General features: G+C 40.1%; 1 protein-coding gene across 1 annotated transcript in view; it reads right to left on the bottom strand.

Moving 5' to 3' along the window:
* Positions 1–15,729, bottom strand: part of LOC127438274 (NAD-dependent protein deacetylase sirtuin-7-like) — a 38,617-nt gene that overhangs the window by 13,535 nt on the left and 9,353 nt on the right. Inside the window, exons 2-6 of the mRNA XM_051693755.1 lie at positions 5,154–5,291; positions 3,339–3,443; positions 2,557–2,627; positions 368–440; positions 188–286 (exon numbers count right to left, since the gene is read on the bottom strand). Of these exons, the coding sequence (XP_051549715.1) occupies positions 188–286; positions 368–440; positions 2,557–2,627; positions 3,339–3,443; positions 5,154–5,291 (486 nt within the window). The remainder of the gene's footprint in view (positions 1–187; positions 287–367; positions 441–2,556; positions 2,628–3,338; positions 3,444–5,153; positions 5,292–15,729) is intronic.

Genomic DNA, 15,729 nt, shown 5'->3' on the forward strand with positions numbered 1-15,729 from the left:
TCCATATGTAATCTGTCAAAAATAACTGTAATCAGATTACATATATTTTTTTAAAACACATTTGGCACATTTTTTAAAATTCCTCAATTTTGTTATCTAAATACATAGATAAATGTAGTCCATTACTACCCAAAACTGACCATATTTTTGTGACTAATTGAAAATGCTACAAATCTCATCAGCAAACCTCGATGAGCATGTTTCCATGGAGTTCAGAGAGAGCTTGTCTGGGCAGTCCACTACGCAGGTGAAGACCGTCACAGTTCTGTGAAACAACATGCTGGACCTGCAACAATGCAAACTGTTATTCTAATTCTAGAACTGATCATTTATGTCACGTGTTTGAACTGTGTGCGACATCACTCACCATTTTCATTTTGTGTAGCATCCAGATGCACATGTGTGTGAGAGTGGGCTCAGCTCGACTCAAGTCTGATGTACTGACACACATACACACACACATTAGCATGTGGCAACAGAACACAAACAATAGTGCTGAAAAAATTAAAAAATACAACCCACATTCCAAAAAAGTTGGGACAGTATGAAAAATGGAAATAAAAACAAAAAGGAGTGATTTGTAAATTCACCCTTTGTTATATTGAAAACACTAAACATTATATGATGTTTTACCTTGTGAATTTCATTGTTTTTTTAAATGTACAGTAATTTAAAATCAGATGATTACAACACACTCCAAAAAAGTTGGGACAGTCGAGTGTTTACCACTGTGAAACATCACCATTTTTTTTAATAATAACACTTAAGCATTTAGGCACTGAAGATATACGTTTGTTGAGTTTAGAAAGTGGAATTTACTCCATTCATCCATTATGCAGGTCTTCAGCTACACAATTGTATGGGGTCTTCATTGCCGTATTGAGCACTTCATAATGCACCACACACTTTCAACTGGAGATGGTCAGGACTGCAGGCAGGCCAATCTAGCACCCGCACTCTCTGCTTATTCGGCCAGTATGTGGTTTGTCCTGCTGAAAATCCCGGGATGTCCCTGGAAAAGATGGTGCTGGATGGCAGTATATGCTGCTCCAAAATTTTTACATATCTGTCTGCATTAATGGTCCCCTCACAGATGTGCGAGTTACCCATGCCATGGGCACTGACACACTGCTGGCCCATACAGACACTGGCTTTTGGAACTGATGCTGATAACAGCTTGGTTGGTCCTTTTCCTCATTGGCCAGAGAACATGATGGCTGTGTTTTTCAAAAACTATTTGAAATGTGGGAGGGCCTGGGTAGCTCAGCGAGTAAAGATGCTGACTACCACCGCTGGAGTCACGAGTTCGAATCCAGGGCATGCTGAGTGACTCCAGCCAGGTCTCCTAAGCAACCAAATTGGCCTGGTTGCTAGGGAGGGTAGAGTCACATGGGGTAACCTCCTCATGGTCGCTATAATGTGGTTCGCTCTAATGTGGTGAGTTGTGCGTGGATGCTGTGGAGAGTAGCGTGACACCTCCACACATGCTGTCTCCGTGGTAAACAAGCCACATAAGATGCGCGGGTCGACGGTCTCAGATGCGGAGGCAACTGAGATTCGTCCTCTGCCACCCGGATTGAGGTGAGTCACTATGCCACCACGAGGACTTGGGGAGAAAAAAATATATATATTTGAAATGTGGACTTGTCGGACCAAAAAGCACAGTTCCTTTGTTCTACTATCCATCTAAGATGAGACCGAGCCCAGAGAAGTCGGCAGTGCTTCTGGACAGTGTTGATGTAGGGCTTCTGCTTTGCATAGTAAAGTCTTAACTTGCATCTGTGGATGCAGTGGTGAGTGGTGTTGACTAACAAAGGTTTACTAAAGTAATCCCAAGCCCATGTTCATGATATCCATTACAGATGAATGATGTTTTTAAGACAGTGATGTCTGAGGGATCAGAGATCACACGCATTCAGAAATGGTTTTTGTCTTGCCCTTTATGCACTGAGATTTGCCCAGATTCCTTAAAACTATATAGTGCTCTGTACTGTAGAGGGTGAAATGGCCAAAATACTTTTGGGGAACATTGTTCTCAAAATGCTGGATGATTTGCTGAAGCATCTGTTGGCATATTGACAAGTCTTGAATGATCCTTGCTCTTGAAGGACTAGGCAGTTTCTGGAGGCTCCTTATGTGCTATGACACGACTGCCTCACCTATTTAACATCTCCAGTTTCACATTGCCTTGTTATTTTTACTCGTCAAATTTGTATTAGTCTTAAAACGCCACTGTCTCAACTTTTTTGGCGCGTGTCGCAATCATCTGATTTGAAATTACTGTACATAAAAAAAATAAAATAATAATAAAAAAAAGGAAATTCACAAGGTAAAACATCAAATAATGTGTAGTTGTAGTGCTTTCAATTTAGCAAAGGGTGAATATAATTTACAAATCACTCCTTTTTGTTTTTATTAGCATTTTTCATACTGTCCCAACTTTTTCGGAATTGGGGTTGTAATACAAAAACAGCACATAAACCACTTATCTATTAAACATTTATATTTCTTGACACAGGAAGTTAATGTCATGTTCAAACAAACTGGACCCCTCACCTCACAGATCGGCCCTTCTGCAGCTGAGTCCAAACCCCATTGGGCCCCCGATAATCTGGGATGGAGGCGGCCTGAAGATGACATGAGAAAACACAAACTTGATAAATGATGACCATAAACTTACTATACATGTCAGATGTGTAGATATATAGAAACTGAAAACTTTTTTTTTTCTTTTTCTTTTTTATTAATTGGAGTGGATAGTGGAGAAAAAGCAGTCAAAAGGTGTCCAGCATACATGGGAACTCCTTCAATGCTATTTAAAATGTATCTCAAGATGCACCTCATGATGTTGCTTGAGAAAATGATCAGACTGTGCGGAGCTGGAATCTAGACAAAGAAGCTCAAATAAAACATAGTTTTGATTTGTTTAACATTTTTTGGTCACTACATAATTCCCATACTTCCACTTGAGTTATTTCATAGATTTGATGACTTTATTATTATTCTAAATGTGGAAAATATCAATACTATAGAATGAGTAGGTGTGCTGAAACATGTGACTGGTAGTCTATTTTATAATGGGTAATATTTAGGATTCACTCAGTATAATTTTTTTGGCAAAATAAATTTAACCAGTATCATGAATATTAAAAATGATTTTGATGCGTTTCGTATTTGGCCATTGAGTTTCTAAAAGAACGTCACCAGTAGACCAGTTTTAATTCCACTCCTTATGTTCACGACTCTTTGTAGCTTCTCTGATTCTTTTTTTTCTTTTTCTTTTTTTTTTTTTTTACATATATCAGCAGCCCTACAGAGATGAAAGATCCAACACATACAGTGCTGATTCCTGCTCCAGTGTAGATGACAACATGCTTGGCCTGTTGTATCGCCTCTGCCAGCTGCTTCACTTTAGTCTTCAGATTATCAACATCATCAAACACCTGTGACCATCAGAACCACATTCACACTATCAGTGACAGTGAAAGAGAGTGCAAGACAATATGAACAGGGTGAGTATCTTTATCTTCAGCTATAAAGGAGTCTACTATAGCAATCATAGTAATACTATCTGTATTAGTGGTCGAATTATGTTTTTTTTTCCAATTGCCAATGTAGGGTCCTATGAAATCCTTTTTTTTTCCCTTCAAATTCTGTTTTATTTTTTTCTTAAATTCTGTGTTTTCCATTTTATTTCCTCTGAATTACAGGCTTTTAATTACACTTTATCAATAAAAAAAACAACAACTGTCTAATCAAATTAATTGATAGAATTTTAATCAAATGAAAACAGAACAATTACTTTCAACATACAAGTATTTGCGCTAGAAGGACGTCACGCAAAGTCTTGATGTTTTTACAGTGTCTTGTGCAGGAGCGCTGCATTTTTAGATGCTTTTAGAGGTTGCGCTACAAATAATTATTATCCGTCATTTTGACAGAAGGGGAAGATTAAACTAAAATCATGGAAGACTGACAAGCATAAGTTTGGAGCAACAGAAAAGTTCTATTCATTAATTTGGTCGAGAAATTTGAAAAGTCAAAAGTTTAAATCATCGCATCTATAATAAACAACTGTTATTGTTCAATACAATTTTTAGTATCCATCTGATTTACTCATTCTGTAATGGAGCAATTTTGAAAGCACTTTTTAGATTTTATTTTTTTGTATTTTTTTCCCCCAACAATTTTCTGGTAGGTGGAAATATTTCTCATGCTAAAAAATTTTAAGCTATAAAACACAGATTATTTATATAATAAACAAATATTATAGGTCAACTATAACACAATATCTGTAGATAAAAGCTTTTCGATAACAAAATATCCTGGCTTGGCCTGCGTACCCCGAAAAACTTTCCTATCTGGCCCACTTGTCGATGAAGTTAAATAGCCCTGCCCTAAAGGCTAAGATTTAATTATATAAATATATGGTCTGCATGAGCTACATGCTTCACAGTGAATAAAATAATCTGCTCTTTGTCATTAATACCCACACAGCACACGTGATGTTAATGATGCTGTTAGTGTATAAGCAGTGGCTTCTTGCATTCACTTACTGTTGAAGCACGCAGCTCATGTAGGCTATTTAATTAAATCTCAGCCTTTTATGGTTTAATCATAACACTAGGACATACCATGATTTTAATTTGATTAATCGTGCATTTATACATTAATTTCATCCCAAATTCGTCAAATTCCATGACATTTCACGTTTTATAGTTAATTCCATTTTTATGACTGGATTCCATCCGTGTTTTCTGCAACGCGGAAATCATAGGGCTCTACCAATGTACACGCCGATATCTAGAGAGCAGGGTCACAGATGGCTTATATAATGCTAATATACACTATATCTACATTGTATATCATAAAACATTAAATTATGTATTACAGAACAAATATATACAGTATATCACATATAACATACACTACAGGGTATATATACAATTATACATGTTAAATGTACCCAACATTTATTAAACTACATTTACTTAAAATGTACTCAAATATTTATAACTGAAAATGTATAATCAGCTCGGGCTTCTGTTAATCTGTTAAGTAGGTACAGTTATAGACTAGTGCACTAATCTCAAAAAGACTATTTATTTACAGCTGATTAATTTGCCTGGCCGATACATCTGTATAAAATGTACCTCCTCTTGTTTTCTCTTTAGCAGAATCCTGCGCGTCTGTCGCCTGCTTAGCTCCTGTACGGTGTCCTGATGCAGCTGCAGCAGTGCACGTTCCTCCTTCGTCCGCTCACCCATACACTTCAGCAGAATCCTGGAGATCTGTGATCACACACACAAAAACTGTGATTTTTAACCTGGAGGGCCTTGAGCATGCATTAACTGTGCCAATGGAGCTAGCACAGCCTTAGCCAGCGGGTTGGCATGTATGGTCGCATGAGGGGTTAAATGCTGCACAGTGAGTATGGTATAGTATGTGCAGCAGACATCCACATAGCAGAGGCCATAGGATGATTTCTCGTCCACATGTTATGACCTATAAAGAAAGAATGTCTTAATGGGAAGGCAAGAATAAGAGGAAATGGAAAAGATCCGATGTCCAGCTGTGGGGGGAGGCATGGAGATGACCCTGACCACTGGCCCACTACCAGGTGTGAGATTTAATTGGACAAAACATCTATGATGGGTGGCTCCTGGCTGATGACCCCGCAACTGGACTGAAGGCACTGGTGGAGGTACGGCAGGCAATAATGCCAATCAGGTTTTGACAGCTACCTGTTCACCTGTCAACTGTTCCTAGTGGTCGACCGATATGGGTTTTTTAATGGCCGAAGCTGATATCCAGAGAGCAGGGTGGCCGATACAATGCTGATATATCACACAATTTAATACAGTAAATAACAAACATAAAATTGTTCAAAAAAATTAATTTTTTGTAATTTATTTGCACATGAAGAAATTGTTAATATATTTCGAAGAAGGAAATAACAGTACACACAGCAGTCCAGCAACCATGATAAATACAAAATAAATACTGAATCAAACCAACTGTACATACAGTTCATAGTGAATATGACATTTATCTACAGTACACGTGAAGCGCCTTTTACCTTTACGTAGGCAGCTGACTTTCTACCTTGCTGTCTAATCAGTTCATGGCTTAACTGACATCTGCTGTAAATGAATGGAACTCTTAAGGAAACTGGTCTCCAAACAGTTTGAAAAGCACCTTATTTTCATCGTACCACCGTATACAGCCTCCGGAAGCAGCATTTTCCTGGTTTCGGACGCAGCCTTAAAGTTGCACTTACACGTTCGTGCAAATCCAGTGCAAGCAGCACCAATCTCCTGACAGTTTAAACGGCCTGGGTCACTTGCTTGGATTGTCACAGGTCAGACCGTCATGATTTGTGAATGAGAGGAACTTTTGATCCTGAAGTTTTTGATTCTGGCAAATAGAATATGCGGTTCAGAGGAATATATTATATGAGCGCTCGACGGAAAGAAAACGCTAGATTTTCGTGAGGTTCGTGAATTACATCCATTTAAACAAAGTTTCTTTATATTTGCAAACGGTACATAATAAATGTATTGATATTTGCCATTTATCATTAGAAAATAAAGTTAAAGGTGACAGGGATCTGCTGAGGAGAGACTATTAGAATATGTGCTTCAGAGGAAGATTTATGAGTGCTCCACAGGATGCTGAAGCTGTGTGAGGTTTATTATATCTGTTTAAACGAGATATGCGCATATTTGCAGACGGTATATATTAGTTTTATTGATATTTGCCTTTTATCATTAGACAAGACTGTTAAAAGTTACAGGGAACTGTTGAGGAGAGAGAGGGAGAATGAAACAGGCGAGCACTTGAACACTGAGCTCAAACGCGTCTGCCACAGCTCTGATATGTGGACCATTTAAATATCAATGTGTTGCACACCGGTCTATGATTGTAGTAACACGATGGCACGTAACAAAACGAACCGTGACTGGTCGTTTACATGTTCACATGCAAGCAGGTGATTTTCGGCACCCTCAAAAAACTGACTCAGGACTCAGTTTGGCCGGTGCAGCGGGAGAAATTCCATGTCAACTGTCCAGCATGTCCAGGGTTGGTTACAAGAATCGGGGACGTCGAGAAATGGATCGATTATCTGGAATCATCGGAGAGGGATTTAGCTGCTAACCTGCTAGAGACCAAAGTAGATATGGAGCGCGTTTGGGAAAAGTTGGAAGACCTTGAGAATTGTAATCGGCGAAACAACTTCCGAATTGTTGGAATTCCTGAACATGAGCAAGGCCGAGATATGGTAAAATTCCTAGACGAGCTCTTTCCGAGCCTGCTCGACATCACAGGCCATAAGCTGGAAATCGAGCGAGCTCACAGAGTGCCGGTTTGGAGATCCGCGGAAGGAGACAGGCCCGATCAATTCTGGCCAAATTTCTGAGATCATCTGATAAAGATCTCGTGTTATGTGAGGCGAAGTGTAAAGGAAGGCTTTCTTGGAAGAACCACATAATTTCCTTGTTCCCAGATTTAGCAATTTCGACAAGAGAGAAACTTGATAGATTCAACGAATGTAAGAAACTCTTACATCAATGGAATGTCGTGTTTGCACTGAATACTAAATTGAAAATAGATACTAAGCATGGCCATAAAATATTTACATGCCCATAGCAAGCATTGTTCTTCATAGAGACAATGGGGTGAGTAAGCCATTTGGTGATTTTTATGTTGCTGCCTAGTGGACCTGACTCACTGAACATTCACTTGACTGTCTGAGGAAGCTGGGCACGTTTTTGTTTCTTTTTGTGTTGGTTCCACCTAGCGGCTGGAGTTTGTTTTGTGGAATAACGCTCCTTCAAGAAACTTCTGCATCAATGAAATGCAAGAAACTCTTACATCAATGGAAGGTCGCTTTTGCACTGATGTTCCCAGCCAAATTGAGAACAGATACTAAGGATGGCCGCAAAATATTTACATGCCCACAACAAGCGATGTCTTTCATAAAATCAATGGACTGAGGAGTGGTGTGTTTCTTACGTTGCAGTCAAGTGAGCTTGACTCAATGAACATTCACTTGACCGTCCGAGGAAACTGGGCACCTGTTTTGTTTATTTTTGTGCTGGTTCCGCCTAGTGGCTGGAGTTTGTTTTGTGGAATAACACTCCTTCGGGACAGTTGTAGATGAATCTGCATGTGCCTTGTGTTTATGCTTCCTATTGGCTGGAGTTTGTTTTGTGGATTATTTTTTGCAGGACATTGGAAGGATTAGGTCATCTTCTGCACTCATGAACAGCCGGCTCACTGAACATTCATTTGACTGTCCGAGGAAACTGAACTGATTTTTTTTTTGTGCTGGTTCCGCTAGCGACTGGAGCTTGTTTTGTCTCTCTCCACGTGGAATGCGAATGGGTTTGGGGCACCCCATAAAAAGAAGGAAGGTTATTTCTTTTGTTAATCGTAAGAAATATGATATAGTGTTTCTTCAAGAAATGCATCTTTTCCCGCAGGAAGCTGAAAAATTTGGGAAGATATGGAATGGACATGTTTTCTTTAGTGCTGGCTCAAGTAAGAGCAGGGGAGTCATTACATTAAGTAAACATCTACAATTCAAATGTCTCAAACAGATTAAAGATGAGTCATTATTGTTTTAGCAGAAATTCAGGGGCAAAGGTTGATTTTTGCTAATATTTACACACCTAACGCTGATGATCAGGGCTTTTTTATAGATCTTGAAGAGATGTTGCAAGCCATTGGCACCCCTCATGATATAATATTGGGAGGAGACTGTAATATTTTGATGAATTCAATCCTTGATCATAGTGAAGCAAAAGTGTGTAAGCCCCCTAGAGCAACAGTGACGCTTCACAGGATTTGTAAAAAATCTTGGTCTTACAGATATTTGGAGACTTTTAAACCCATCTGGTAGGGACTACACATTTTTTTCATCAGTCCATAAGATTTATTTTAGAATAGATTTTTAAAAAATATCTAAGTCCCTCATTTCATCTGTTGTTGAAATTTTGCCTGTTGCTGATGGCACGCTGCACGAGTCTGCTTAGCATTGCTTATTCTCATTGTCATCAGTTCATCGTTTTATCCTTTGTCATTTTACCGCGTTTCGGGTTTTTTACGCGTTTCATCTGTGTGTATTTTACCTGTTGCTGCTGGCACCTAGCTCGAGTCCGTGTTTGTAGCCTGCTAGCTTTTTTTTTTTTTTAAGCATCGCTTATCTATCTGTTTTCAGCTTTTAATCCTTTTTTGGGGGGGGGGGGGGTTTTCCCCTTTTTCTCCCAATTTGGAATGCCCAATTCCCAATGCGCTGTAAGTCCTCGTGGTCGCATAGTGATTCGCCTCAGTCCGGGTGGCGGAGGACGAATCCCAGTTGCCTCCGCATCTGAGACAGTCAACCCGCGGATCTTGTCACGTGGCTTGTTGAGCGCGTTGCCACGGAGACACATGTGGAGGCTTCACGCCATCCACCGCGGCAACCACGCTCAATTCACCATGCGCCCCACCGAGAACAAACCACATTATAGCGACCACGAGGAGGTTACCCCATGTGACTCTACCCTCCCTAGCAACCGGGCCAATTTGGTTGCTTAGGAGACCTGGCTGGAGTCACTCAGCACGCCCTGGGATTCGATCTAGCGAACTAGCGAACTCCAGGGGTGGTAGCCAGCGTATTTTACCACTGAGCTACCCAGGCCCCCGTCAGCTTTTAATCCTTAACATCTGCCATTTTCCAGCACGCATCGGGTTTTCCCCCGCATTATTCTCTTATCGCAATTAAACTGCGTGCATTTTACAGCACGCACACGTTTTTTTCCTCCGTGTTACACGGATTATTGCATCGATCTCAAAGCACCGCTTATCAAGAACAACCATAACAACAAACAATTGCGTGAGGGATTCACATCGATCTCAAACCCTCACCGCTCAGGAACAACCAACAACAATCAATTGCGGTAAGTCATGGCATCCGCTCATGTTATTTCTTCCTGCATTGCATGTCACATGTTTACAATGGCTTCTTCCATCAGCAGTGAGGGACTCACATGTGATATATGTAAGGAATTAGTCAGGCTGACGGAGAAGGTTAATGAGTTAGAGACACGCATCCAAACGCTAGTGGAGGTCAGTGAGAAAGAGAAGTCGGTAGATACTGTTTCGGATGCGAGTAGAACAGCGAGCAACACACACACTTTGGTTCAGGCTGTAGAGCCCCCGCAGCAGGATGTTTGGGTGACGTCTCGGCGGCATACTCGCTCAGCAAAGCGACACCACTCTTCTGTTCCTGTTAGGGTTTCCAATCGATTCTCTCCACTCAGTGATGCACCCACTGAGAATCATGTTGAAAGAGCCTTAATATTTGGTGATTCTATTGTAAGGAACGTGGAAATAGAGACTCCAGCCACTACTGTTAAATGCATTTCGGGTGCCAGAGCATCTGACATCAGATCAAATTTAAAAGTGCTGGCTAATGCTAAACGTAGATTTTCTAAAATTGTTATATATGTCGGCACCAATTATGTCCGGCTTTGCCAGTCAGAAATCACTAGAGATAATGTGTGTGAACTTGCAAAAATTATGTCAGACACTGTAATATGCTCTAGCACCCTCCTTGCTCGTCATGGTGACGAGGTTTATAGTAGATTAGCGTCACTGAATGGCTGGATGTCTGAGTGGTGTCTGGAGAATAGCATAGGATTTATAGACAATTGGAAGAGTTTTTGGGGTAGACCTGACCTGCTAACGAGAGAATGACTCCATCCCTCCAGGGAAGGTGCCTTTCTCCTCTCTAGTAATTTGGCTCATAGTCTTAATAATGATAGTATTTGACTAACTGGGGCCCAGGTCAGGAAGCAGACAAACTGGTTAATCCGAACGCCTGCTAGCTGCCTTGAGACGTCACACAAGTCACATAAACTACAACACATAGAGACTGTATCACTTAGATATCACATAGAGACTGTGTCTGCTCATTTAGAAAAAATCTGATTAAGGTCAAACGTACATTTTTTTGTTCAAGATAAACATCATATGAAGGTAGGGCTACTAATCATTAGATCTATTTCTACCAAAGCACTATTTGTAAATGAAATTATTACAGATCATAATTTGGATGTGCTCTCTTTGACTGAAACCTGGCTTAAACTGGATGAATATATTAGTTTAAGCGAATCTACTCCCCCAGGTTATTGTTATAAACATGAGTCTCATCTGAAGGGTAGAGGAGGAGGTGTTGCTGCAATTTACAGTGAAGTTTTTGGTGTTACTCAGAGGACAGGATAGAAGTTTAAGTCTTTTGAACTAATAATGCTTAATATGACACCGTCAAATATAAATAAAAAACTCTGTCGTCTTTTGCCCTTGCTACTGTATATAGATCACCCAGGGCCTTATTCTTATTTCCTTGGTGAATTTGCTAATCAGATCTTGTAGTTACTGTAGATAGGGCTTTAATTGTTGGTGACTTCAATATTCACATAGATAATGAAAATTACACATTGGGATTAGCATTTATCGATATTCTCAACTCTCTTGGAGTCAGACAAAATGTGACAGGACCAATTCATCGCCATAATCATACGCTAGATTTAATTCTGTCCTATGGATTTCATGATACTATAGAAATTCTACCGCAGAGCGATGACATATCAGATCATTACCTCGTCTCTTGTATGCTGCGATCAGCTAATGTTACTCAATCTACACCACGCTATCATTCAGGTAGAACTATTCTTTCGACCACTAAAGATAGCTTCACTAATAATCTTCCAGATCTATTTCATACACTCAGTAAGCCACAAAGCCTAGAAGAACTTGATGAAATAACAGAAAATATAAATACAGTCATCTCTTGCTCTCTTGATAGTGTCGCCCCTTCGATTAAAGAAAATTAAACTAAGCCATACTGTGGCTAAATTGGTTAGGAATAAAGCCTCAACTGAACCAGATATTCCATCGCAGCACAAGAGTACTGACTTCATGAATTTCTTTGTTGATAAAATTTAAATAATCAGAAATAAAATTGGAATTATGCAATCATCTGTGCAACTTCAAACCTTCGCTGTCATAGCTCACAAAGAGCTAACAATACTTATCGAAACATCAAAAGCCACAACATGTATGTAAGATCCAATACCAACTAAGCTCTTAAAAGAGGTACTCCCTGTAATCTCAGAACCTCTTCTTAATATTATTAACTCCTCACTATCCTTAGGACATGTCCCAAGAAACTTTAAAATGGCAGTTATCAAACTGCTTATTAAGAAGCCACAACTTGATCCAGGAGAAATGGCTAATTAGACAGATTTCAAATCTCCTGTTTATGTCGAAAATACTAGAAAAGGTAGTATCCTCCCAACTATGTTCATTTCTACAGAGAAATAGTATACATGAACAATTTCAGTCAGGATTTAGGCCCCATCACAGTGCAGAGACTGCACTTATCAGAGTTACAAATGACTTGCTCTTATCATCTAATCGCGGCTGCATTTCACTTCTAGTGCTTTTAGATCTTAGTGCTGCATTCGACACGATAGATCACAACATTCTCTTGAATAGGCTAGAGAATTATGTTGGCATTTGTGGACTTGCATTAGCATGGTTTAGGTCCTATTTAGCAGACCGCTACCACTTTGTCTACGTAAATGTGGAATTGTCAAACCAAACAAAAGTATGGAGAGCCACAGGGATCAGTTTTAGGGCCTCTGCTTTTCTCCTTGTATATGCTTCCCCTGGGAGATATTACCAGGAACCGTGGAATAAGTTTCCACTGTTATGCCGACAATACCCAAGTTTATATTTCTTCAAAACCTGACGAAATTTCACAATTCTCCAAATTAGCAGAGTGTATCAATGAAATAAAAGATTGGATGGCCAGACATTTCCTTCTACTCAATTCTGACAAAACAGAGGAACTAATTATTGGACCAAAAACCTCAAAAAACAAGCCGCTAAAATATAATTTGACTCTCGATAAATATACTGTTACATCGTCTTCAACAGCGAAGAACTTAGGTGTTATATCTGATACCAATCTGTCCTTTGAAAATCAAATTACCAATGTTTGTAGAACAGCATTCTTCCACCTAAGAAATATTGCTAAATTATGACACATGCTCTCTGTTTCTGATGTTGAAAAACTAATTCATACGTTCATGACCTCAAGACTAGATTATTGAAATGCATTACTGGGAGGATGTCCAGCAAGATCAATAAATAAACTTCAATTGGTTAAAAATGCAGCAGCCAGAGTGCTGATTAGAACCAAGAAATATGATCATATTAGCCCCATTTTATCGTCATTACATTGGCTACCTGTTAAATTTCGTATTCATTTAAAAATGTTGTTAACTACGTACAAAGCTTTGAATGGTCTAACTCCGCAGTACTTGAGTGACATTCTACCAAGCTATATTCCATCACGTTCATTATGATCGCAAAATTCTGGCCTGTTAATAGTTCCTAGAATATAAAAATCCACAAAAGGAGGTAGATCCTTTTCATATTTGGCTCATAAACTATGGAATAGTCTCCCTAACGCTGTTCGGGATGCAGACACACTCAGTTTAAGTCTAGACTAAAGACTCATCTATTTAGCCAGGCATACACCTAATTTATCCTTCAACTCACAATTAGGCTGCTTTAGTTAGGTCTGCTGGAACCAGAAACATTGATCATGATCTATAACTCTGCAATAAACTGGCATCTATGCTAATATTATTCTATTTGTTTCCCTGTCTCAACCTCGGGACTCCTATCCTGAGGTCACCAGAACCAGCTGGATCCAGCTCCATTCCTGCTATGTCTCTGGGTGATGACGACTAATAGCAGCCGGTGCCAGCCAAACATCACTTCAGTCTAATACGATGGACTTCAGAGGATGAACTGATGCCAACTCCAACCATAAGACATGGGATGCATCATATGCCATTGCCTAAACCTTGGATTTAGGACAGACCTCACCAAAATTACCGGCCGGTTGAACTGCGATGCACCTCACTGATCTCTGCCTGCATCACCTCGGTTTAATGATGGACTACACTCTTATGATTTTCTGTAAAGCTGCTTTGAAACTATGTGTGTTGTGAAAGGCGCTCTACAAATAAAAATGACCTGACTTGTTGATTGTTCAATTGGAAACATCTTAGTCTCAGATCACGCCCTGGTGAATTTAGAGGTGTTGCCACATATGGAGAAAAAGAAATCATATAGTTGGTGCTTTAACATTTGTTGGAAATCAGGATTTTGCAAAAGGGATACATTAAAGGCTGAAATCAATCCTCTGTGGGCGTGGCTTGGGAGGCACTTAAGGTAATTCTTAGGGGTCGCATCATACAGTATGCCTCATTCTTCAAAAACTCCAAAGCACGAGAATATTAAAAGTGCAGAGGCAGAGCTGAAGCACCGAAAGTCGTCTGATGGCCTCAGAGAATTGACCCGACTGAAATACAGATATAATACTATTTTGTCGTAGAAGGGGGAGTTTTGGTTATTCAGGGCAAGACAGTCATACTTTGAGTTGGGGGACAAAGCAGGGAAGCTTTTGGCTATATATATATAAATATATATAGAGAGTCTTTTTCTACCATTCCCTCAGTGAAATCTGCTGGTGGTGAAACTTTTACCTCGGCCATTGATATCAATAATGCTTTTAAAGAATTCTATCTTGATCTCTATGGTTCCACGTCTTCGTCTACAGATGAAAATATTAGAAACTTTGTGGAACCATTAGAACTTCCTAAACTGATGAATGAGAAAAACAAATTTCTTGATTCTGAGATAACCTTGGAGGAGTTGGCGAGGTAATTAAGGCCTTGCCTACAGACAAGACTCTGGGGCCAGATGGCTTTGCCGCTGAGTTTTTTAGATCTTATGCTACAGAACTCGCTCCACTTATCATTAAAGAATGGAAAGCTTCTGCCAACCATGACACAAGCCTGGATCAGTCTGATTATTTAAAAAGACAAAGATCCAAGTGAGTGTGAGAGTTATCGTCCAATTTCCCTGATCCAGCTAGACATTAAAATATTGTCAAAAACTTTGGCTAACCGATTAAATTATGGCATCCCTTATGCTGTACATACAGATCAGGTGGGGTTTATTCGGGGCTGCAGCTCTTCTGATAACATTAGGCGTTTCATCAATATTATGTGGTCAGTGGCGAATGATCAGAATCCGGTCGCGGCCATCTCACTTGACGCCGAAAAGGCATTTGATATGGTAGAATGGGATTATCTTTTTAAGATTTTGGAAATATACGGGTTCGGGAATACCTTTATTGGATGGATTAAGTTACTTTATAGACACCCGGTAGTGGAGGTACAAACAAATGGATTAATTTCAGATTATTTTACTCTGGATAGGGGCACCAGGCAGGGTTGCCCTCTTTCCCCATTATTGTTCTGTCTTGCCCTGGAACCATTAGCAGCCGCGATAAGAAGGGAAGATGATTTTCCAGGGGTGGTGGTCAGAGCATGTGAGCGAAGCGGAGCGGTGTGACACTCTGCTCAATAACCCGCTCCAAGCGTGTGCGCTCCGCTCAGCCGCTCACAGCCCAAGCAGATGCTCCGCTCAAGTACCGCTCACGCTCACCGGTAAAAAAGCGTTCGCTCAAATCCCGCTCCGACACTTGGTTCCAAGCACATACACAGGGGGTAGCTACAGTGCCCAAGCAACTGCCCCTTTGCTCACATGGGCTGAGGTGCCCCTCTGGGTGAAATATAGACTATATGCCAACATTTA

This window comes from Myxocyprinus asiaticus, chromosome 49 (assembly GCF_019703515.2).
Source record: "Myxocyprinus asiaticus isolate MX2 ecotype Aquarium Trade chromosome 49, UBuf_Myxa_2, whole genome shotgun sequence".
Taxonomy (NCBI): Eukaryota; Metazoa; Chordata; class Actinopteri; order Cypriniformes; family Catostomidae; genus Myxocyprinus; species Myxocyprinus asiaticus.